The 23,651-nt window shown below is 53.4% G+C and overlaps 1 protein-coding gene across 1 annotated transcript in view; it reads right to left on the reverse strand.

Moving 5' to 3' along the window:
• Positions 1–22,952, reverse strand: part of LOC132387299 (rootletin-like) — a gene marked incomplete at its 5' end in the record, with an annotated part of 51,104 nt that extends 28,152 nt beyond the window's left edge. The window contains 4 exons of the mRNA XM_059959656.1: positions 12,988–13,084; positions 20,562–20,789; positions 22,302–22,408; positions 22,759–22,952. Coding sequence (XP_059815639.1) covers positions 12,988–13,084; positions 20,562–20,789; positions 22,302–22,408; positions 22,759–22,952 — 626 coding nt within the window. The remainder of the gene's footprint in view (positions 1–12,987; positions 13,085–20,561; positions 20,790–22,301; positions 22,409–22,758) is intronic.
• Positions 22,953–23,651: the final 699 nt, after the last annotated feature.

Raw genomic sequence — 23,651 nt, forward strand, 5'->3', positions numbered from 1 at the left:
CGGGTAGTCTGGTGTAGTTTTGTGTCGTTTCGGGTAGTCTGGTGTAGTTTTGTGTCGTTTCATGTAGTCTGGTGTAGTTTTGTGTTGTTTCATGTAGTCTGGTGTAGTTTTGTGTCGTTTCGGGTAGTCTGGTGTAGTTTTGTGTCGTTTCGGGTAGTCTGGTGTAGTTTTGTGTCGTTTCATGTAGTCTGGCGTAGTTTTGTATCGTTTCGGGTAGTCTGGTGTGGTTTTGTGTCGTTTCATGTAGTCTGGTGTGGTTTTCTGTCGTTTCATGTAGTCTGGCGTAGTCTTGTGTCGTTTCGGGTAGTCTGGTGTAGTTTTGTGTCGTTTCGGACAGTCTGGTGTAGTTTTGTGTCGTTTCGGGCAGTCTGGCGTAGTTTTGTGTCGTTTCAGGTAGTCTGGCGTAGTTTTGTGTCGTTTCGGATAGTCTGGTGTAGTTTTGTGTCGTTTCGGGCAGTCTGGCGTAGTTTTGTGTCGTTTCAGGTAGTCTGGTGTAGATTTGTGTCGTTTCGGGTAGTCTGGTGTAGTTTTGTGTTGTTTCATGTAGTCTGGTGTAGTTTTGTGTCGTCTCATATAGTCTGGTGTAGTTTTGTGTCGTTTCGGGTAGTCTGGTGTAGTTTTGTGTCGTTTCATGTAGTCTAGTGTAGTTTTGTGTCGTTTTGGGTAGTCTGGTGTAGTTTTGTGTCGTTTCGGGTAGTCTGGTGTGGTTTTGTGTCGTTTCATGTAGTCTGGTGTAGTTTTGTGTCGTTTCGGGTAGTCTGGTGTAGTTTTGTGTCGTTTTGGGTAGTCTGGGGTAGTTTTGTGTCATTTCAGGTAGTCTGGTGTAGTTTTGTGTCGTTTCGGGTAGTCTGCTGTAGTTTTGTTTCGTTTCGGGTAGTCTGGTGTAATTTTGTGTCGTCTTGGGTAGTCTGGTGTAGTTTTTTGTCGCTTCGGGTAGTCTGGTGTAGTTTTGTGTCGTTTCGGGTAGTCTGGCGTAGTTTTGTGTCGTTTCGGGTAGTCTGGTGTAGTTTTGTGTCGGTTCGGGTAGTCTGGTGTAGTTTTGTTTTGCTTCACGTAGTCTAGTATAGTTTTGTGTCATTTCAGGTAGTCTAGTGTAGTTTTCTGTCGTTTCATGTAGTCTGGTGTAGTTTTGTGTCGTTTCATGTAGTCTGGTGTAGTTTTGTGTCGTTTCGGGTAGTCTGGTGTAGTTTTGTGTCGTTTCATGTAGTCTGGTGCAGTTTTGTGTCGTTTCGGGTAGTCTGGTGCAGTTTTGTGTCGTTACGGGTAGTCTGGTGTGGTTTTGTGTCGTTTCATGTAGTCTGGTGTAGTTTTGTGTCGTTTCATGTAGTCTGGTGTAGTTTTGTGTCATTTTGGGTAGTCTGGTGTAGTTTTGTGTCGTTTCATGTAGTCTGGTGTAGTTTTGTGTCGTTTCATGTAGTCTGGTGTAGTTTTGTGTCGTTTCGGGTAGTCTGGTGTAGTTTTGTGTCGTTTCATGTAGTCTAGTGTAGTTTTGTGTCGTTTTGGGTAGTCTGGTGTAGTTTTGTGTCGTTTCGGGTAGTCTGGTGTGGTTTTGTGTCGTTTCATGTAGTCTGGTGTAGTTTTGTGTCGTTTCGGGTAGTCTGGTGTAGTTTTGTGTCGTTTTGGGTAGTCTGGGGTAGTTTTCTGTCATTTCAGGTAGTCTGGTGTAGTTTTGTGTCGTTTCGGGTAGTCTGCTGTAGTTTTGTTTCGTTTCGGGTAGTCTGGTGTAATTTTGTGTCGTTTCGGGTAGTCTGGTGTAGTTTTTTGTCGCTTCGGGTAGTCTGGTGTAGTTTTGTGTCGTTTCGGGTAGTCTGGCGTAGTTTTGTGTCGTTTCATGTAGTCTGGTGCAGTTTTGTGTCGTTTCGGGTAGTCTGGTGCAGTTTTGTGTCGTTTCGGGTAGTCTGGTGTGGTTTTGTGTCGTTTCATGTAGTCTGGTGTAGTTTTCTGTCGTTTCATGTAGTCTGGTGTAGTTTTGTGTCATTTTGGGTAGTCTGGTGTAGTTTTGTGTCGTTTCATGTAGTCTGGTGTAGTTTTGTGTCGTTTCATGTAGTCTGGTGTAGTTTTGTGTCGTTTCGGGTAGTCTGGTGTAGTTTTGTGTCGTTTCGGGTAGTCTGGCGTAGTTTTGTGTCGTTTCAGGTAGTCTGGCGTAGTTTTGTGTCGTTTCAGGCAGTCTGGTTTAGTTTTGTGTCGTTTCAGGTAGTCTGGTGTAGTTTTGTGTCGTTTCATGTAGTCTGGCGTAGTTTTGTGTCGTTTCGGGTAGTCTGGCGTAGTTTTGTGTCGTTTCGGGTAGTCTGGCGTAGTTTTGTGTCGTTTCGGGTAGTCTGGTGTAGTTTTGTGTCGTTTCGGGTAGTCTGGTGTAATTTTGTGTCGTTTCGGGTAGTCTGGTGTAGTTTTGTGTCGTTTCGGGTAGTCTGGTGTAGTTTTGTGTCGTTTCAGGTAGTCTGGTGTAATTTTGTGTCGTTTCAGGTAGTCTGGTGTAGTTTTGTGTCGGTTCCCGGTAGTCTGGTGTAGTTTTGTGTCGTTGCAGGTAGTCTGGTGTAGTTTTGTGTCATTTCGGGTAGTCTGGTGTAGTTTTGTGTCGTTTCGGGTAGTCTGGTGTAGTTTTGTGTCGTTTCAGGTAGTCTGGTGTAGTTTTGTGTCGTTTCGGGTAGTCTGGTGTAGTTTTGTGTCATTGCGGGTCGTCTGGTGTAGTTTTGTGTCGGTTCCCGGTAGTCTGGTGTAGTTTTGTGTCGTTTCGGGTAGTCTGGTGTAGTTTTGTGTCGTTTCGGGTAGTCTGGTGTAGTTTTGTGTCGTTTGATGTAGTCTGGTGTAGTTTTCTGTCGTTTCGGGTAGTCTGGTGCAGTTTTGTGTCGTTTCGGGTAGTCTGGTGTAGTTTTGTGTCGTTTCAGGTAGTCTGGTGTAGTTTTGTGTCGTTTCGGGTAGTCTGGTGTAGTTTTGTGTCATTGCGGGTCGTCTGGTGTAGTTTTGTGTCGGTTCCCGGTAGTCTGGTGTAGTTTTGTGTCGTTTCGGGTAGTCTGGTGTAGTTTTGTGTCGTTTCGGGTAGTCTGGTATAGTTTTGTGTCGTTTGATGTAGTCTGGTGTAGTTTTGTGTCGTTTCGGGTAGTCTGGTGCAGTTTTGTGTCGTTTCGGGTAGTCTGGTGTAGTTTTGTGTCGGTTCCCGGTAGTCTGGTGTAGTTTTGTGTCGTTGCAGGTAGTCTGGTGTAGTTTTGTGTCATTTCGGGTAGTCTGGTGTAGTTTTGTGTCGTTTCGGGTAGTCTGGTGTAGTTTTGTGTCGTTTCAGGTAGTCTGGTGTAGTTTTGTGTCGTTTCGGGTAGTCTGGTGTAGTTTTGTGTCATTGCGGGTCGTCTGGTGTAGTTTTGTGTCGGTTCCCGGTAGTCTGGTGTAGTTTTGTGTCGTTTCGGGTAGTCTGGTGTAGTTTTGTGTCGTTTCGGGTAGTCTGGTGTAGTTTTGTGTCGTTTGATGTAGTCTGGTGTAGTTTTGTGTCGTTTCGGGTAGTCTGGTGCAGTTTTGTGTCGTTTCGGGTAGTCTGGTGTAGTTTTGTGTTGTTTCATGTAGTCTGGTGTAGTTTTGTGTCGTTTCGGGAAGTCTGGTGTAGTTTTGTGTCGTTTCGGGTAGTCTGGTGTAGTTTTGTGTCGTTTCATGTAGTCTGGCGTAGTTTTGTATCGTTTCGGGTAGTCTGGTGTGGTTTTCTGTCGTTTCATGTAGTCTGGTGTGGTTTTCTGTCGTTTCATGTAGTCTGGCGTAGTCTTGTGTCGTTTCGGGTAGTCTGGTGTAGTTTTGTGTCGTTTCGGACAGTCTGGTGTAGTTTTGTGTCGTTTCGGGCAGTCTGGCGTAGTTTTGTGTCGTTTCAGGTAGTCTGGCGTAGTTTTGTGTCGTTTCGGATAGTCTGGTGTAGTTTTGTGTCGTTTCGGGCAGTCTGGCGTAGTTTTGTGTCGTTTCAGGTAGTCTGGTGTAGATTTGTGTCGTTTCGGGTAGTCTGGTGTAGTTTTGTGTTGTTTCATGTAGTCTGGTGTAGTTTTGTGTCGTCTCATGTAGTCTGGTGTAGTTTTGTGTCGTTTCGGGTAGTCTGGTGTGGTTTTGTGTCGTTTCATGTAGTCTGGTGTAGTTTTGTGTCGTTTCGGGTAGTCTGGTGTAGTTTTGTGTCATTTCAGGTAGTCTGGTGTAGTTTTGTGTCGTTTCGGGTAGTCTGCTGTAGTTTTGTTTCGTTTCGGGTAGTCTGGTGTAATTTTGTGTCGTTTCGGGTAGTCTGGTGTAGTTTTTTGTCGCTTCGGGTAGTCTGGTGTAGTTTTGTGTCGTTTCGGGTAGTCTGGCGTAGTTTTGTGTCGTTTCGGGTAGTCTGGTGTAGTTTTGTGTCGGTTCGGGTAGTCTGGTGTAGTTTTGTTTTGTTTCACGTAGTCTAGTATAGTTTTGTGTCATTTCAGGTAGTCTAGTGTAGTTTTCTGTCATTTCATGTAGTCTGGTGTAGTTTTGTGTCGTTTCATGTAGTCTGGTGTAGTTTTGTGTCGTTTCGGGTAGTCTGGTGTAGTTTTGTGTCGTTTCATGTAGTCTGGTGCAGTTTTGTGTCGTTTCGGGTAGTCTGGTGCAGTTTTGTGTCGTTTCGGGTAGTCTGGTGTGGTTTTGTGTCGTTTCATGTAGTCTGGTGTAGTTTTGTGTCGTTTCATGTAGTCTGGTGTAGTTTTGTGTCGTTGCAGGTAGTCTGGTGTAGTTTTGTGTCGTTTCATGTAGTCTGGTGTAGTTTTGTGTCGTTTCATGTAGTCTGGTGTAGTTTTGTGTCGTTTCGGGTAGTCTGGTGTAGTTTTGTGTCGTTTCATGTAGTCTAGTGTAGTTTTGTGTCGTTTTGGGTAGTCTGGTGTAGTTTTGTGTCGTTTCGGGTAGTCTGGTGTGGTTTTGTGTCGTTTCATGTAGTCTGGTGTAGTTTTGTGTCGTTTCGGGTAGTCTGGTGTAGTTTTGTGTCGTTTTGGGTAGTCTGGGGTAGTTTTGTGTCATTTCAGGTAGTCTGGTGTAGTTTTGTGTCGTTTCGGGTAGTCTGCTGTAGTTTTGTTTCGTTTCGGGTAGTCTGGTGTAATTTTGTGTCGTTTCGGGTAGTCTGGTGTAGTTTTTTGTCGCTTCGGGTAGTCTGGTGTAGTTTTGTGTCGTTTCGGGTAGTCTGGCGTAGTTTTGTGTCGGTTCGGGTAGTCTGGTGTAGTTTTGTTTTGTTTCACGTAGTCTAGTATAGTTTTGTGTCATTTCAGGTAGTCTAGTGTAGTTTTCTGTCGTTTCAAGTAGTCTGGTGTAGTTTTGTGTCGTTTCATGTAGTCTGGTGTAGTTTTGTGTCGTTTCGGGTAGTCTGGTGTAGTTTTGTGTCGTTTCATGTAGTCTGGTGCAGTTTTGTGTCATTTTGGGTAGTCTGGTGCAGTTTTGTGTCGTTTCATGTAGTCTGGTGTAGTTTTGTGTCGTTTCATGTACTCTGGTGTAGTTTTGTGTCGTTTCGGGTAGTCTGGTGTAGTTTTGTGTCGTTTCGGGTAGTCTGGTGTAGTTTTGTGTCGTTTCGGGTAGTCTGGCGTAGTTTTGTGTCGTTTCAGGTAGTCTGGCGTAGTTTTGTGTCGTTTCAGGCAGTCTGGTTTAGTTTTGTGTCGTTTCAGGTAGTCTGGTGTAGTTTTGTGTCGTTTCATGTAGTCTGGTGTAGTTTTGTGTCGTTTCGGGTAGTCTGGCGTAGTTTTGTGTCGTTTCGGGAAGTCTGGCGTAGTTTTGTGTCGTTTCGGGTAGTCTGGTGTAGTTTTGTGTCGTTTCGGGTAGTCTGGTGTAATTTTGTGTCGTTTCGGGTAGTCTGGTGTAATTTTGTGTCGTTTCAGGTAGTCTGGTGTAGTTTTGTGTCGTTTCAGGTAGTCTGGTGTAGTTTTGTGTCGGTTCCCGGTAGTCTGGTGTAGTTTTTTGTCGTTGCAGGTAGTCTGGTGTAGTTTTGTGTCGTTTCGGGTAGTCTGGCGTAGTTTTGTGTCGTTTCGGGTAGTCTGGCGTAGTTTTGTGTCGTTTCGGGTAACCTGGCGTAGTTTTGTGTCGTTTCGGGTAGTCTGGTGTAGTTTTGTGTCGTTTCGGGTAGTCTGGTGTAGTTTTGTGTCGTTTCGGGTAGTCTGGTGTAGTTTTGTGTCGTTTCGGGTAGTCTGGTGTAGTTTTGTGTCGTTTCGGGTAGTCTGGCGTAGTTTTGTGTCGTTTCGGGTAGTCTGGCGTAGTTTTGTGTCGTTTCGGGTAGTCTGGTGTAGTTTTGTGTCGGTTCCGGTAGTCTGGTGTAGTTTTGTTTCGTTTCACGTAGTCTAGTATAGTTTTGTGTCATTTCAGGTAGTCTAGTGTAGTTTTGTGTCGTTTCATGTAGTCTGGTGTAGTTTTGTGTCGTTTCGGGTAGTCTGGTGTAGTTTTGTGTCGTTTCGGGTAGTCTGGTGTAGTTTTGTGTCGTTTCATGTAGTCTGGTGTAGTTTTGTGTCATTTCGGGTAGTCTGGTGCAGTTTTGTGTCGTTTCGGGTAGTCTGGTGTAGTTTTGTGTTGTTTCATGTAGTCTGGTGTAATTTTGTGTCGTTTCGGGTAGTCTGGTGTAGTTTTGTGTCGTTTCTGGTAGTCTGGTGTAGTTTTGTGTCGTTTCATGTAGTCTGGCGTAGTTTTGTGTCGTTTCGGGTAGTCTGGTGTGGTTTTGTGTCGTTTCATGTAGTCTGGCGTAGTTTTGTGTCGTTTCGGTTAGTCTGGTGTAGTTTTGTGTCGTTTCGGGCAGTCTGGTGTAGTTTTGTGTCGTTTCGGGCAGTCTGGCGCAGTTTTGTGTCGTTTCAGGTAGTCTGGCGTAGTTTTGTGTCGTTTCGGATAGTCTGGTGTAGTTTTGTGTCGTTTCGGGTAGTCTGGTGTAGTTTTGTGTCGTTTCGGGTAGTCTGGTGTAGTTTTGTGTCGTTTCAGGCAGTCTGGCGTAGTTTTGTGTCGTTTCAGGTAGTCTGGTGTAGTTTTGTGTCGTTTCAGGTAGTCTGGTGTAGTTTTGTGTCGTTTCGGGTAGTCTGGTGTAGTTTTGTGTCGTTTCAGGTAGTCTGGTGTGGTTTTGTGTCGTTTCATGTAGTCTGGTGTAGTTTTGTGTCGTTTCGGGTAGTCTGCTGTAGTTTTATGTCGTTTCATGTAGTCTGGTGTAGTTTTGTGTCGTTTCAGGTAGTCTGGTGTAGTTTTGTGTCGTTTCAGGTGGTCTGGTGTAGTTTTGTGTCGTTTCGGGTAGTCTGGTGTAATTTTGTGTCGTTTCGGGTAGTCTGGTGTAATTTTGTGTCGTTTCATGTAGTCTGGTGTAGTTTTGTGTCGTTTCATGTAGTCTGGTGTAGTTTTGTGTCGTTTCAGGTAGTCTGGTGTAGTTTTGTGTCGTTTCGGGTAGTCTGGTGTAGTTTTGGGTCTTTTCGGGTAGTCTGGTGTAGTTTTGTGTCGTTTCATGTAGTCTGGTGTAGTTTTGTGTCGGTTCCCGGTAGTCTGGTGTAGTTTTGTGTCGTTGCAGGTAGTCTGGTGTAGTTTTGTGTCGTTTCGGGTAGTCTGGTGTAGTTTTGTGTCGTTTCAGGTAGTCTGGCGTAGTTTTGTGTCGTTTCGGGTAGTCTGGCGTAGTTTTGTGTCGTTTCGGGTAGTCTGGTGTAGTTTTGTGTCGTTTCAGGTAGTCTGGTGTAGTTTTGTTTCGTTTCACGTAGTCTAGTATAGTTTTGTGTCATTTCAGGTAGTCTAGTGTAGTTTTGTGTCGTTTCGGGTAGTCTGGTGTAGTTTTGTGTCGTTTCAGGTAGTCTGGCGTAGTTTTGTGTCGTTTCGGGTAGTCTGGCGTAGTTTTGTGTCGTTTCGGGTAGACTGGTGTAGTTTTGTGTCGTTTCAGGTAGTCTGGTGTAGTTTTGTTTCGTTTCACGTAGTCTAGTATAGTTTTGTGTCATTTCAGGTAGTCTAGTGTAGTTTTGTGTCGTTTCGGGTAGTCTGGTGCCGTTTTGTGCTGTTTCATGTAGTCTGGTGTAGTTTTGTGTCGTTTCGGGTAGTCTGGTGTAGTTTTGTGTCGTTTCATGTAGGCTGGTGTAGTTTTGTGTCGTTTCGGGTAGTCTGGTGCAGTTTTGTATCGTTTCGGGTAGTCTGGTGTAGTTTTGTGTCGTTTCATGTAGTCTGGTGTAGTTTTGTGTCGTTTTAGGTAGTCTGGTGTAGTTTTGTGTCGTTTCGGGTAGTCTGGTGTAGTTTTGTGTCGTTTCAGGTAGACTGGTGTAGTTTTGTGTCGTTTCAGGTAGACTGGTGTAGTTTTGTGTCGTTTCAGGTAGACTGGTGTATCGTTTCGGGTAGTCTGGTGTAGTTTTGTGTCGTTTCATGTAGTCTGGTGTGGTTTTGTGTCGTTTCGCGTAGTCTGGTGTAGTTTTGTGTCGTTTCAGGTAGTCTGGTGTAGTTTTGTGTCGTTTCGGGTAGTCTGGTGTAGTTTTGGGTCGTTTCGGGTAGTCTGGTGTAGTTTTGTGTCATTTCGGGTCGTCTGGTGTAGTTTTGTGTCGGTTCCCGGTAGTCTGGTGTAGTTTTGTGTCGTTGCAGGTAGTCTGGTGTAGTTTTGTGTCGTTTCGGGTAGTCTGGTGCAGTTTTGTGTCGTTTCGGGTAGTCTGGTGTGGTTTTGTGTCGTTTCATGTAGTCTGGTGTAGTTTTGTGTCGCTTCATGTAGACTGGCGTAGTTTTGTGTCGTTTCGGGTAGTCTGGTGTAGTTTTGTGTCGGTTCGGGTAGTCTGGTGTAGTTTTGTTTTGTTTCACGTAGTCTAGTATAGTTTTGTGTCATTTCTGGTAGTCTAGTGTAGTTTTGTGTCGTTTCATGTAGTCTGGTGTAGTTTTGTGTCGTTTCATGTAGTCTGGTGTAGTTTTGTGTCGTTTCGGGTAGTCTGGTGTAGTTTTGTGTCGTTTCATGTAGTCTGGTGTAGTTTTGTGTCATTTCGGGTAGTCTGGTGCAGTTTTGTGTCGTTTCGGGTAGTCTGGTGTAGTTTTGTGTCGTTTCAGGTAGTCTAGTGTAGTTTTGTGTCGTTTCGGGTAGTCTGGTGTAGTTTTGGGTCGTTTCGGGTAGTCTGGTGTAGTTTTGTGTCGGTTCCCGGTAGTCTGGTGTAGTTTTGTGTCGTTGCAGGTAGTCTGATGTAGTTTTGTGTCGTTTCGGGTAGTCTGGTGTAGTTTTGTGTCGTTTCAGGTAGTCTGGCGTAGTTTTGTGTTGTTTCGGGTAGTCTGGCGTAGTTTTGTGTCGTTTCGGGTAGTCTGGTGTAGTTTTGTGTCATTTCGGGTAGTCTGGTGCCGTTTTGTGCTGTTTCATGTAGTCTAGTGTAGTTTTGTGTCGTTTCAGGTAGTCTGGTGTAGTTTTGTTTCGTTTCACGTAGTCTAGTATAGTTTTGTGTCATTTCAGGTAGTCTAGTGTAGTTTTGTGTCGTTTCGGGTAGTCTGGTGCCGTTTTGTGCTGTTTCATGTAGTCTGGTGTAGTTTTGTGTCGTTTCGGGTAGTCTGGTGCAGTTTTGTATCGTTTCGGGTAGTCTGGTGTAGTTTTGTGTCGTTTCAGGTAGACTGGTGTAGTTTTGTGTCGTTTCGGGTAGTCTGGTGTAGTTTTGTGTCGTTTCGGGTAGTCTGGTGTAGTTTTGTGTCGTTTCAGGTAGACTGGTGTAGTTTTGTGTCGTTTCAGGTAGACTGGTGTAGTTTTGTGTCGTTTCAGGTAGACTGGTGTATCGTTTCGGGTAGTCTGGTGTAGTTTTGTGTGGTTTCATGTAGTCTGGTGTAGTTTTGTGTCGTTTCAGGTAGTCTGGTGTAGTTTTGTGTCGTTTCGGGTAGTCTGGTGCAGTTTTGTGTCGTTTCGGGTAGTCTGGTGTGGTTTTGTGTCGTTTCATGTAGTCTGGTGTAGTTTTGTGTCGTTTCATGTAGTCTGGTGTAGTTTTGTGTCATTTTGGGTAGTCTGGTGTAGTTTTGTGTCGTTTCATGTAGTCTGGTGTAGTTTTGTGTCGTTTCGGGTAGTCTGGTGTAGTTTTGTGTCGTTTCGGGTAGTCTGGAGTAGTTTTGTGTCGTTTCGGGTATTCTGGTGTAGTTTTGTGTCGCTTCGGGTAGACTGGCGTAGTTTTGTGTCGTTTCGGGTAGTCTGGTGTAGTTTTGTGTCGGTTCGGGTAGTCTGGTGTAGTTTTGTTTTGTTTCACGTAGTCTAGTATAGTTTTGTGTCATTTCTGGTAGTCTAGTGTAGTTTTGTGTCGTTTCATGTAGTCTGGTGTAGTTTTGTGTCGTTTCATGTAGTCTGGTGTAGTTTTGTGTCGTTTCGGGTAGTCTGGTGTAGTTTTGTGTCGTTTCATGTAGTCTGGTGTAGTTTTGTGTCATTTCGGGTAGTCTGGTGCAGTTTTGTGTCGTTTCGGGTAGTCTGGTGTAGTTTTGTGTCGTTTCAGGTAGTCTAGTGTAGTTTTGTGTCGTTTCGGGTAGTCTGGTGTAGTTTTGGGTCGTTTCGGGTAGTCTGGTGTAGTTTTGTGTCGGTTCCCGGTAGTCTGGTGTAGTTTTGTGTCGTTGCAGGTAGTCTGGTGTAGTTTTGTGTCGTTTCGGGTAGTCTGGTGTAGTTTTGTGTCGTTTCAGGTAGTCTGGCGTAGTTTTGTGTTGTTTCGGGTAGTCTGGCGTAGTTTTGTGTCGTTTCGGGTAGTCTGGTGTAGTTTTGTGTCATTTCGGGTAGTCTGGTGCCGTTTTGTGCTGTTTCATGTAGTCTAGTGTAGTTTTGTGTCGTTTCAGGTAGTCTGGTGTAGTTTTGTTTCGTTTCACGTAGTCTAGTATAGTTTTGTGTCATTTCATGCAGTCTGGTGTAGTTTTGTGTCGTTTCGGGTAGTCTGGTGCAGTTTTGTATCGTTTCGGGTAGTCTGGTGTAGTTTTGTGTCGTTTCAGGTAGACTGGTGTAGTTTTGTGTCGTTTCGGGTAGTCTGGTGTAGTTTTGTGTCGTTTCGGGTAGTCTGGTGTAGTTTTGTGTCGTTTCAGGTAGACTGGTGTAGTTTTGTGTCGTTTCAGGTAGTCTAGTGTAGTTTTGTGTCGTTTCAGGTAGTCTGGTGTAGTTTTGTTTCGTTTCACGTAGTCTAGTATAGTTTTGTGTCATTTCATGCAGTCTGGTGTAGTTTTGTGTCGTTTCGGGTAGACTGGTGTATCGTTTCGGGTAGTCTGGTGTAGTTTTGTGTGGTTTCATGTAGTCTGGTGTAGTTTTGTGTCGTTTCAGGTAGTCTGGTGTAGTTTTGTGTCGTTTTGGGTCGTCTGGTGTAGTTTTGTGTCGTTTCGGGTAGTCTGGTGTAGTTTTGGGTCGTTTCGGGTAGTCTGCTGTAGTTTTGTGTCATTTCGGGTCGTCTGGTGTAGTTTTGTGTCGGTTCCCGGTAGTCTGAGTAGTTTTGTGTCGTTGCAGGTAGTCTGGTGTAGTTTTGTGTCGTTTCGGGTAGTCTGGTGTAGTTTTGTGTCGTTTCAGGTAGTCTGGCGTAGTTTTGTGTTGTTTCGGGTAGTCTGGCGTAGTTTTGTGTCGTTTCGGGTAGTCTGGTGTAGTTTTGTGTCGTTTCGGGTAGTCTGGTGCCGTTTTGTGCTGTTTCATGTAGTCTAGTGTAGTTTTGTGTCGTTTCAGGTAGTCTGGTGTAGTTTTGTTTCGTTTCACGTAGTCTAGTATAGTTTTGTGTCATTTCAGGTAGTCTAGTGTAGTTTTGTGTCGTTTCGGGTAGTCTGGTGCCGTTTTGTGCTGTTTCATGTAGTCTGGTGTAGTTTTGTGTCGTTTCGGGTAGTCTGGTGTAGTTTTGTGTCGTTTCATGTAGTCTGGTGTAGTTTTGTGTCGTTTCGGGTAGTCTGGTGCAGTTTTGTATCGTTTCGGGTAGTCTGGTGTAGTTTTGTGTCGTTTCAGGTAGACTGGTGTAGTTTTGTGTCGTTTCGGGTAGTCTGGTGTAGTTTTGTGTCGTTTCGGGTAGTCTGGTGTAGTTTTGTGTCGTTTCAGGTAGACTGGTGTAGTTTTGTGTCGTTTCAGGTAGACTGGTGTAGTTTTGTGTCGTTTCAGGTAGACTGGTGTATCGTTTCGGGTAGTCTGGTGTAGTTTTGTGTCGTTTCATGTAGTCTGGTGTAGTTTTGTGTCGTTTCAGGTAGTCTGGTGTAGTTTTGTGTCGTTTTGGGTCGTCTGGTGTAGTTTTGTGTTGTTACAAGTAATCTGGTGTATTTTTGTGTCGTTTTGGGTAGACTGGTGTAGTTTTGTGTCGTTTCGGGTAGTCTGGTGTAGTTTTGTGTTGACTCCCCCACGAAAGGAAACATCCTCTCCACATCCACTCTAACTGTGTCCTCTGGTCCTAGACTCCCACACTATAGGAAACGTCCTCTCCACATCCACTCTATCTGTGTCCTCTGGTCCTAGACTCCCCCACTATAAGAAACATCCTCTCCACATCCACCCTATCTGTGTCCTCTGGTCCTGGACTCCCCCACTATCGGAAACATCCTCTCCACATCCACCCTATCTGTGTCCTCTGGTCCTGGACTCCCCCACTATCGGAAACATCCTCTCCACATCCACACTACCCAACCCTTTCAACGGTTCTCCCCCTCCCCACCTTATTCCTCTTAACTTCAGCAAAGACAAGCTGTGCAGCATTATACTCTCATCGATTAACCCTCTCATCCCCTGGAACATTCCCTCGGGACCCTGTCCAAAACCAGTCTTTCCTGAGAAGAGAGGGCCAAGACTGTTGAGGCGTGGTCTGACCAGCGCCTCGCAAAATTTCGACACTACAGCCTTCTTTTTCACTCCTGTCTTCTCCAGGCGGGTTTACCCATCAAGATAATCGTGGTTACTGGGAGGAGAACTGTTTAGCTAACAGCGCAGGGAGCTCCCCGTTGCTGCAGCCTGCCCTGATAGACGATGGACGTGGTTTGGGGGGTGAGTCTGGAGGGCAGACGTAGAGCGGGAACCAGCGTAGGAAGAGACAGAGGTGGAGAGAGGCAGAGGGAGGGGAAGGAGGAATGGAGGAGGGAGGAGGGAGTGAAGGGAAGCAGGTGAGAACTCACAGAAGTTATGACGGCCTCCGCCAGACTTTCAATCTCCTTCCCCTTCTCCGAGACCTGATTTTCGAGCACTCCGATCTTCAAACAGAGCTCAGCGTTCCTGGAAAACCGGGAAAAAACACCCGTCAAATTCCCCATCGGAATAAACCCAAAAAACAGTGACGGACCCGTCCCCACCGGTACCGTACCCCGGTGTCACACAGCGACGGACCCGTCCCCACCGGTACCGTACCCCGGTGTCACACAGCGACGGACCCGTCCCCACCGGTACCGTACCCCGGTGTCACACAGCGACGGACCCGTCCCCACCGGTACCGTACCCCGGTGTCACACAGCGACGGACCCGTCCCCACCGGTACCGTACCCCGGTGTCACACAGCGACGGACCCGTCCCCACCGGTACCGTACCCCGGTGTCACACAGCGACGGACCCGTCCCCACCGGTACCGTACCCCGGTGTCACACAGCGACGGACCCGTCCCCACCGGTACCGTACCCCGGTGTCACACAGCGACGGACCCGTCCCCACCGGTACCGTACCCCGGTGTCACACAGCGACTGACCCGTCCCCACCGGTACCGTACCCCGGTGTCACACAGTGACGGACCCGTCCCCACCGGTACCGTACCCCGGTGTCACACAGTGACGGACCCGTCCCCACCGGTACCGTACCCCGGTGTCACACAGTGACGGACCCGTCCCCACCGGTACCGTACCCCGGTGTCACACAGTGACGGACCCGTCCCCACCGGTACCGTACCCCGGTGTGGTACAGTGACGGACCCGTCCCCACCGGTACCGTACCCCGGTGTCACACAGTGACAGACCGTTCCCCACCGGTACCGTACCCCGGTGTCACACAGTGACGGACCCGTCCCCACCGGTACCGTACCCCGGTGTGGTACAGTGACGGACCCGTCCCCACCGGTACCGTACCCCGGTGTCACACAGTGACGGACCCTTCCCCACTGGTACCGTACCCGGTGTCACACAGTGACAGACCCGTCCCCACCGGTACCGTACCCCGGTGTCACACAGTGACGGACCCGTCCCCACCGGTACCGTACCCCGGTGTCACACAGTGACAGACCGTTCCCCACCGGTACCGTACCCCGGTGTCACACAGCGACGGACCCGTCCCCACCGGTACCGTACCCCGGTGTCACACAGCGACGGACCCGTCCCCACCGGTACCGTACCCCGGTGTCACACAGCGACGGACCCGTCCCCACCGGTACCGTACCCCGGTGTCACACAGCGACGGACCCGTCCCCACCGGTACCGTACCCCGGTGTCACACAGCGACGGACCCGTCCCCACCGGTACCGTACCCCGGTGTCACACAGCGACGGACCCGTCCCCACCGGTACCGTACCCCGGTGTCACACAGCGACGGACCCGTCCCCACCGGTACCGTACCCCGGTGTCACACAGCGACGGACCCGTCCCCACCGGTACCGTACCCCGGTGTCACACAGCGACTGACCCGTCCCCACCGGTACCGTACCCCGGTGTCACACAGTGACGGACCCGTCCCCACCGGTACCGTACCCCGGTGTCACACAGTGACGGACCCGTCCCCACCGGTACCGTACCCCGGTGTCACACAGTGACGGACCCGTCCCCACCGGTACCGTACCCCGGTGTCACACAGTGACGGACCCGTCCCCACCGGTACCGTACCCCGGTGTGGTACAGTGACGGACCCGTCCCCACCGGTACCGTACCCCGGTGTCACACAGTGACGGACCCTTCCCCACTGGTACCGTACCCGGTGTCACACAGTGACAGACCAGTCCCCACCGGTACCGTACCCCGGTGTGGTACAGTGACGGACCCGTCCCCACCGGTACCGTACCCCGGTGTCACACAGTGACAGACCGTTCCCCACCGGTACCGTACCCCGGTGTCACACAGCGACGGACCCGTCCCCACCGGTACCGTACCCCGGTGTCACACAGCGACGGACCCGTCCCCACCGGTACCGTACCCCGGTGTCACACAGCGACGGACCCGTCCCCACCGGTACCGTACCCCGGTGTCACACAGCGACGGACCCGTCCCCACCGGTACCGTACCCCGGTGTCACACAGCGACGGACCCGTCCCCACCGGTACCGTACCCCGGTGTCACACAGCGACGGACCCGTCCCCACCGGTACCGTACCCCGGTGTCACACAGCGACGGACCCGTCCCCACCGGTACCGTACCCCGGTGTCACACAGCGACGGACCCGTCCCCACCGGTACCGTACCCCGGTGTCACACAGCGACGGACCCGTCCCCACCGGTACCGTACCCCGGTGTCACACAGTGACGGACCCGTCCCCACCGGTACCGTACCCCGGTGTCACACAGTGACGGACCCGTCCCCACCGGTACCGTATCCCGGTGTCACACAGCGACGGACCCGTCCCCACCGGTACCGTACCCCGGTGTCACACAGTGACGGACCCGTCCCCACCGGTACCGTACCCCGGTGTGGTACAGTGACGGACCCGTCCCCACCGGTACCGTACCCCGGTGTCACACAGTGACAGACCGTTCCCCACCGGTACCGTACCCCGGTGTCACACAGTGACGGACCCTTCCCCACTGGTACCGTACCCCGGTGTCACACAGTGACAGACCCGTCCCCACCGGTACCGTACCCCGGTGTGGTACAGTGACGGACCCGTCCCCACCGGTACCGTACCCCGGTGTCACACAGTGACGGACCCGTCCCCACCGGTACCGTACCCCGGTGTCACACAGTGACAGACCCGTCCCCACCGGTACCGTACCCCGGTGTGGTACAGTGACGGACCCGTCCCCACCGGTACCGTACCCCGGTGTCACACAGCGACGGACCCGTCCCCACCGGTACCGTACCCGGTGTCACACAGTGACAGACCCGTCCCCACCGGTACCGTACCCCGGTGTCACACAGTGACGGACCCGTCCCCACCGGTACCGTACCCCGGTGTCACACAGCGACGGACCCGTCCCCACCGGTACCGTACCCCGGTGTCACACAGTGACGGACCCGTCCCCACCGGTACCGTACCCCGGTGTCACACAGTGACGGACCCGTCCCCACCGGTACCGTACCCCGGTGTCACACAGTGACAGACCGTTCCCAGGGGCGAGGGAGTGTGGAGTTGGAGGGGCGAGGGAGTGTGGAGTTGGAGGGGTGTATTGGAGGGGCGAGGGAGTGTGGAGTTGGAGGGGTGTATTGGAGGGGCGAGGGAGTGTGGAGTTGGAGGGGTGTATTGGAGGGGCGAGGGAGTGTGGAGTTGGAGGGGCGAGGGAGTGTGGAGTTGGAGGGGTGTATTGGAGGGGCGAGGGAGTGTGGAGTTGGAGGGGTGTATTGGAGGGGCGAGGGAGTGTGGAGTTGGAGGGGCGAGGGAGTGTGGAGTTGGAGGGGCGAGGGAGTGTGGAGTTGGAGGGGTGTATTGGAGGGGCGAGGGAGTGTGGAGTTGGAGGGGCGAGGGAGTGTGGAGTTGGGGTGTATTGGAGGGGCGAGGGAGTGTGGAGTTGGAGGGGTGTATTGGAGGGGCGAGGGAGTGTGGAGTTGGAGGGGCGAGGGAGTGTGGAGTTGGAGGGGTGTATTGGAGGGGCGAGGGAGTGTGGAGTTGGAGGGGTGTATTGGAGGGGCGAGGGAGTGTGGAGTTGGAGGGGCGAGGGAGTGTGGAGTTGGAGGGGCGAGGGAGTGTGGAGTTGGAGGGGTGTATTGGACGGGCGAGTGAGTGTGGAGTTGGAGGGGTGTATTGGAGGGGCGAGTGAGTGTGGAGTTGGAGGGGCGAGGGAGTGTGGAGTTGGAGGGGTGTATTGGAGGGGCGAGGGAGTGTGGAGTTGGAGGGGCGAGGGAGTGTGGAGTTGGAGGGGTGTATTGGAGGGGCGAGGGAGTGTGGAGTTGGAGGGGTGTATTGGAGGGGCGAGGGAGTGTGGAGTTGGAGGGGTGAGGGAGTGTGGAGTTGGAGGGGTGTATTGGAGGGGCGAGGGAGTGTGGAGTTGGAGGGGTGTATTGGAGGGGCGAGTGAGTGTGGAGTTGGAGGGGTGTATTGGAGGGGCGAGGGAGTGTGGAGTTGGAGGGGCGAGGGAGTGTGGAGTTGGAGGGGTGTATTGGAGGGGCGAGGGAGTGTGGAGTTGGAGGGGTGTATTGGAGGGGCGAGTGAGTGTGGAGTTGGAGGGGCGAGGGAGTGTGGAGTTGGAGGGGTGTATTGGAGGGGCGAGGGAGTGTGGAGTTGGAGGGGTGTATTGGAGGGGCGAGGGAGTGTGGAGTTGGAGGGGTGTATTGGAGGGGCGAGGGAGTGTGGAGTTGGAGGGGTGTATTGGAGGGGCGAGGGAGTGTGTAGTTGGAGGGGTGTATTGGAGGGGCGAGTGAGTGTGGAGTTGGAGGGGTGTATTGGAGGGGCGAGGGAGTGTGGAGTTGGAGGGGTGTATTGGAGGGGCGAGTGAGTGTGGAGTTGGAGGGGTGTATTGGAGGGCCGAGTGAGTGTGGAGTTGGAGGGGCGAGGGAGTGTGGAGTTGGAGGGGTGTATTGGAGGGGCGAGGGAGTGTGGAGTTGGAGGGGCGAGGGAGTGTGGAGTTGGAGGGGTGTATTGGAGGGGCGAGGGAGTGTGGAGTTGGAGGGGTGTATTGGAGGGGCGAGTGAGTGTGGAGTTGGAGGGGCGAGGGAGTGTGGAGTTGGAGGGGTGTATTGGAGGGGCGAGTGAGTGTGGAGTTGGAGGGGTGTATTGGAGGGGCGAGGGAGTGTGGAGTTGGAGGGGCGAGGGAGTGTGGAGTTGGAGGGGTGTATTGGAGGGGCGAGGGAGTGTGGAGTTGGAGGGGTGTATTGGAGGGGCGAGTGAGTGTGGAGTTGGAGGGGCGAGGGAGTGTGGAGTTGGAGGGGTGTATTGGAGGGGCGAGGGAGTGTGGAGTTGGAGGGGTGTATTGGAGGGGCGAGGGAGTGTGGAGTTGGAGGGGTGTATTGGAGGGGCGAGGGAGTGTGGAGTTGGAGGGGTGTATTGGAGGGGCGAGGGAGTGTGGAGTTGGAGGGGTGTATTGGAGGGGCGAGGGAGTGTGGAGTTGGAGGGGCGAGGGAGTGTGGAGTTGGAGGGGTGTATTGGAGGGGCGAGGGAGTGTGGAGTTAGAGGGGTGTATTGGAGGGGCGAGTGAGTGTGGAGTTGGAGGGGTGTATTGGAGGGGCGAGGGAGTGTGGAGTTGGAGGGGCGAGGGAGTGTGGAGTTGGAGGGGTGTATTGGAGGGGCGAGGGAGTGTGGAGTTGGAGGGGTGTATTGGAGGGGCGAGGGAGTGTGGAGTTGGGGTGTATTGGAGGGGCGAGGGAGTGTGGAGTTGGAGGGGTGTATTGGAGGGGCGAGGGCGTGTGGAGTTGGAGGGGTGTATTGGAGGGGCGAGTGAGTGTGGAGTTGGAGGGGCGAGGGAGTGTGGAGTTGGAGGGGTGTATTGGAGGGGCGAGGGAGTGTGGAGTTGGAGGGGTGTATTGGAGGGGCGAGGGAGTGTGGAGTTGGAGGGGTGTATTGGAGGGGCGAGGGAGTGTGGAGTTGGAGGGGTGTATTTGGAGGAACACTGAGGTCTGATGAGGGGAGCTCTCATGCAGAAGGTTAGCGTGGAGGGAATGGGATGGACATGGGGTGTCGAGGACAGGTAGGGAGTTGAGGGAAGACGATCGGAGGGGAGGGAAGGGCCGGTCAGCGGCAGCGATACGGGAGAGATCGAGGGTCTGTGACGAGTTGGGAGGAGTCGCGACCCCTGACATACCCCGCAGGGTTTATTTTTTTTCTGTGGGCTGTCCCTTTGAAACGTCGAGATAGTGAGACTGACGTTTGGGCGTTGCTCGACTGCAGAGATGTTTGGTTACCGTGCTGAGAGAGGTGGGGTTGACCGATGGATTGACGCAAGCGGGCGGCTTGTTTTCGAGCTCACCGGGACACAGAGACGCACGCGGTCAGGGGCAAAACGGACTCGGCCGATGGGAGACAGCAGCCAGTCGGTCGCCGGTTTGACCTTCTCTCAGTCGCCCAGAGTTGGGTTCGAGCCAGAGTATTGATAGGTGACTCGCAGAAGTTGCTGCAGCTGTACGGAGGTCGCAGAGAGGGGAGAGGAGGGGAAGGCTGGAGAGTGATGGAGAGATCGCTCCTCGGACTCTGGCGAGGGTCAGTTCGTTACGGAAGCGTGGCAGCCACAGAGTGAATCCTCAGGCGTGGTTTCCCTGCTGCGGGGGAAAGCCTTTTGTGTGTGTTTACCCCTCGTCTGGGCGTGGTAGACCAGTGGAGAAAGGCACCCCTGCGTCAAACGACCGTTGCGGTCGTTTCGCGGGCCGTGGAACCGGACGCTGTGCGTGACTGGGGTCACCTCGCGGAACCTGCCGGCGTGTGTCCACCCTGTTAGTGAGGTTTCCCGTGAGGATTCGGGGGACAACGGGAAGATCAATGGCACCCGTTTGTTTGGATGACAAATATCTCTCTCAATCACTTCAAACTCTGTGCGTTTGAACCGAGCCGAACTTTCGTCCACAACGTCGTAGGACCCTAACTCTTGCCGCCTGAGCTTCAGTAAGTTCGGGAGCTTTGTTTTACGCCTATCTGTGCATAACACTGCTAACCCTTTCCGTTTACCTGCTTTAAGATGCAATACAATGTCGGAACAGCGTACGGTCACGCACGTTGGTGGAAGAAATAAACGGGCAGGCTGTTATTTCAACGGGGAGAGAATTCAAGGCTCTGAGATGCAACGGGAATTGGGAGTCCTCGTGCAGGACACCCTTACGGTTAACCTCCAGGTTGAGTCGGTGGTGAGGAAGGCGGATGCAACGTTGGCATTCATTTCTAGAGGAATAGAGCAGGGATGTGATGTTGAGGCTCTGTAAGGCACTGGGAAGACCTCACTTGGAATACTGTGGGCAGTTTTGTGCTCCTTGTTTAAGAAAGGATGTGCTGACGTTGGAGAGGGTTCAGAGAAGATTGACTAGAATGATTCCGGGAATGAGAGGGTTAACAAATGAGGAACGTTGGACCGCTCTCGGACTGCACTCCTTAGAGTTTAGAAGAATGAGGGGGGACCTCGTAGAAACATCTCGAATGTCGAAAGGCACGGACAGAGTGGATGTGGCAAAGTTGTTTCCCACGGTGGGGGAGTCTGGGACGAGAGGGCACGACTTGAGGATGGCGGGGCGCCCATTCAGAACGGAGATGCGAAGGAATTTCTCTTTAGCCGGAGGGTGGGTGGTGAATCAGTGGAATCTGTTGCCACGGGAGACAGGGTCGTTGGGTGTATTTAAGGCAGAGCTTGACGGGTATCTGAGTAGTCAGGGCATCAAGGGTTACGGTGAGAAGGCGGGGGGAATGGGACTAAAGGGGAGATTGGATCAGCTCATGATGAAATAGTGGGGCAGACTCAATGGGGCGAATGGGGGACTTCTGTTCCTCTGTCTTCTGGTCTTAAGTTACTATACGACATAGTTACTAATGAAATAGTGATTGTCAACAGCAAAACCAGACTCCGGGTGTGTTCTGTTGCTGCCGGAACTTTTTAACGTCGCGTGCAGGCCAGGGTTGTGTGTCCGTGACCGACCGGGTAGGGAGGACACACACATACCTGGCGTTGAGCTCGGCCTGCTCCTCCGCGGCCCGCACGCGGTCCTGCTCCCGGTCCCGGGACAGCGCCCGGAGCTCCCTCTCGGCCTCCTGCAGGCGGCTCTGCGAGTGCTGCTGGGAAAGGGAGGAGAGCGTCTCCGACGTCCGCAGGCTGGAGCCCAGCCCCAGGCAGGCCGACTGCAGGGTGTTGGCTAGCCGGGCCAGGTCCGAGCGGCCCTGGGCCAGGTCCCTGCAGGGAGAGGCAGAGGGGTGAGAGTCAGGGGGCAAGGGAGAGTGAGAGAGACAGAGAGAGAGAGGGAGGGAGGGGGAGGGAGGGGGGGGAGAGAGACAGAGAGAGAGAGAGAGAGAGAGAGAGAGAGAGAGGGGAGGGGGAGGGAGGGAGAGACAGAAAGAGAGAGAGAGAAAGAGAGAGAGGGGCGGGGGAGGGAGAGAGAGACAGAAAGAGAGAGAGAGAGAGAGAGAGGGAAGCAGAAAGGGGAGAGGGGAGGAGGGGGAAGAGAGGGAGGAGATGGGGAGAGAGGATTGACGGGGAGAGAGGGGGAGAGAGAGAGATGGAGGGGGAGAGAGAGGGGGGGAGAAAGGGAGGGGGAGAGGGGAAGGGGGAGGGACATGAGGGATGGTGGGGAGAGATGGAGAAGGGAGGAGGGGGAAGAGAGGGAGGAGATGGGGAGAGAGGATTGACGGGGAGAGAGGGGGAGAGAGAGGGAGGGAGAGAGACGGAGGGGGAGAGAGAGGGGGGAGAAAGGGAGGGGGAGAGGGGAAGGGGAGGGACGTGAGGGATGGTGGGGAGAGGGAGAGGGAAGAGGGACGTGAGGGACAGTGGAGAGGGGAGAGAGGGAGGGGAGAGAGGGGAAGGGGAGGGACGTGAGGGATGGTGGAGAGACGGAGAGGGAGGGGGAGAGAGAGGGAGAGGGACGTGAGGGATGGAGTGGAGAGATGGACAGGGGAGAGGGACGTGAGGGATGGTGGGCAGGGGAGAAGGTGGGGAGAAGGATGGAGAGGGAGATTGAGGGAGGGGGACGTGAGGGATGGTGGGCAGGGGAGGGGAGGGGAGAAGGAGGGGAGAGTGGAGGGGAGAGGATGGGGAGAGAGACGGAGAGAGACAGAGGGGGAGAGAGAGGGAGGGGGAGAGAGGGAGGGGAGAGAGGGGAAGGGGAGGGACGTGAGGGATGGAGGGGAGAGATGGACAGGGGAGAGGGACGTGAGGGATGGAGGGCAGGGGAGAGGGTGGGGAGAGGGGGAGGGGGTGGGAGGGAGAGAGAGGGAGGGGACGTGAGGGAAGGTGGGGAGAGGGTGGGGGGAGAGAGGGAGAGAGAGGGAGGGGGACATGAGGGAAGTTGGGGAGAGGGAGGGAGAGAGAGAGAGGGGGACGTAAGGGAAGGTGGGGAGAGGGTGCGGAGAGAGAGGGAGAGAGGGAGAGACGTGAGGGATGGTGGGGAGAGGGAGGGGGACGTGAGGGATGGTGGAGAGGGAAGGGGAGAGGGTGGAAGAGGGAGAGAGAGGGAGGGGACGAGGGATGGTGGAGAGGGGAGGGGAGGGGAGAGGGTGAGAGAGGAAGGAGAGGGGAGGGGTGGAGAGGGGAGGGGCGAGGGTGGAAGAGGGAGAGGGAGGGGACATGAGGGATGGTGGAGAGGGGAGGGGAGGGGAGAGGGTGAGAGAGGAAGGAGAGGGTGGGGAGAGGGGAGGGGAGGGGTGAGTGTGGGGAGAGGGGAGGGGAGGGGAGAGGAGGGGAGAGACTGACCTGTCCGTTGCGCTCTTGACCTGCAGGACGTGACGGCGGAGGGTCACCGTCCTCTTCCAGAGGGCCAGCAGACGGCATCGCTCCCCCGACAAATAGTGGTTGTAGGTCTGTCCCGGGGAGGGGAGGGGAGGGTTAGAACAGACACTGATCTCCCTCGCTACCCCTCCGCTCCCTCCACCTTCTGTTTGTCCCCTCTCCCTCGGCCCACTCTCCTCCCCATCTCTCTCCACACTCACTCTCTGCATCTCCTCTTCCCTCCCCCTCCCTTCTCAACCCGTCTCCCCTCCCCCGCAAACCTATCCCTCTTCCCTTCCCTCCGCGCCCGCTTCCCCAATTAACCCTAAACCCCGTCTCTCTCCCTCACTCGACCCCCTCCCTCTTTCTCCCCTCCCTGTCACCCCACTCTACACTCCCCCGTTTCCCACCTTCACCTCCTGCTTCAGACCCTGCGTCTCACCTCCTCCTCCCTCCTCCAGTCGGACTCCTTCACCTCGAGCTCCTCTCGGGCCAGCGTCCAGTCCTCCGTCAGCTTGCGCAGGTCCAGGCTCAGGGCCTGGTTGGCAGCGTTGGCCTGCCCCAGCTGCTCACGCAGCAGGGCATTCACCTCCGCCAGGCTGCAGCACCTGCGGTTCCGGTGGGGACGGGAGGGGCCTGCGGTTCCGGTGGGGACGGGAGGGGACACAGAATCAAATACACAGACAATTGCCCCAACACCCCGATTCCCCAAATCAGACACTTCTCCACGATCTGCATCTGGAGACGGGAACTGTGCACGGTGCTCCCGGTGTGTGTGGGTCTGACGCGGGGGGATACGGAGACGGGAACTGTGCACGGTGCTCCCGGTGTGTGGGTCCGACCCGGGGGGGATACGGAGACGGGAACTATGCACGGTGCTCCCGGTGTGTGTGGGTCTGACCCAGGGGGGATACGGACACGGAAACTGTGCACGGTGCTCCCGGTGTGTGTGGGTCTGACCCGGGGGGGATACGGAGACGGAAACTGTGCACGGTGCTCCCGGTGTGTGTGGGTCTGACGCGGGGGGATACGGAGACGGGAACCGTGCACGGTGCTCCCGGTGTGTGTGGGTCTGACCCGGGTGGGGGGGATACGGAGACGGGAACTGTGCACGGTGCTCCCGGTGTGTGTGGGTCAGACCCGGGGGGATACGGAGACGGGAACTGTGCACGGTGCTCCCGGTGTGTGTGGGTCTGACCCTGGGGGGGATACGGAGATGGGAACTGTGCACGGTGCTCCCGGTGTGTGTGGGTCTGACCTGGGGGGGATACGGAGACGTGAACTGTGTACGGTGCTCACGGTGTGTGTGGGTCTGACCCGGGGGGATACGGAGAC

Source organism: Hypanus sabinus, unplaced genomic scaffold (assembly GCF_030144855.1).
Source record: "Hypanus sabinus isolate sHypSab1 unplaced genomic scaffold, sHypSab1.hap1 scaffold_1706, whole genome shotgun sequence".
Classification (NCBI taxonomy): domain Eukaryota; kingdom Metazoa; phylum Chordata; class Chondrichthyes; order Myliobatiformes; family Dasyatidae; genus Hypanus; species Hypanus sabinus.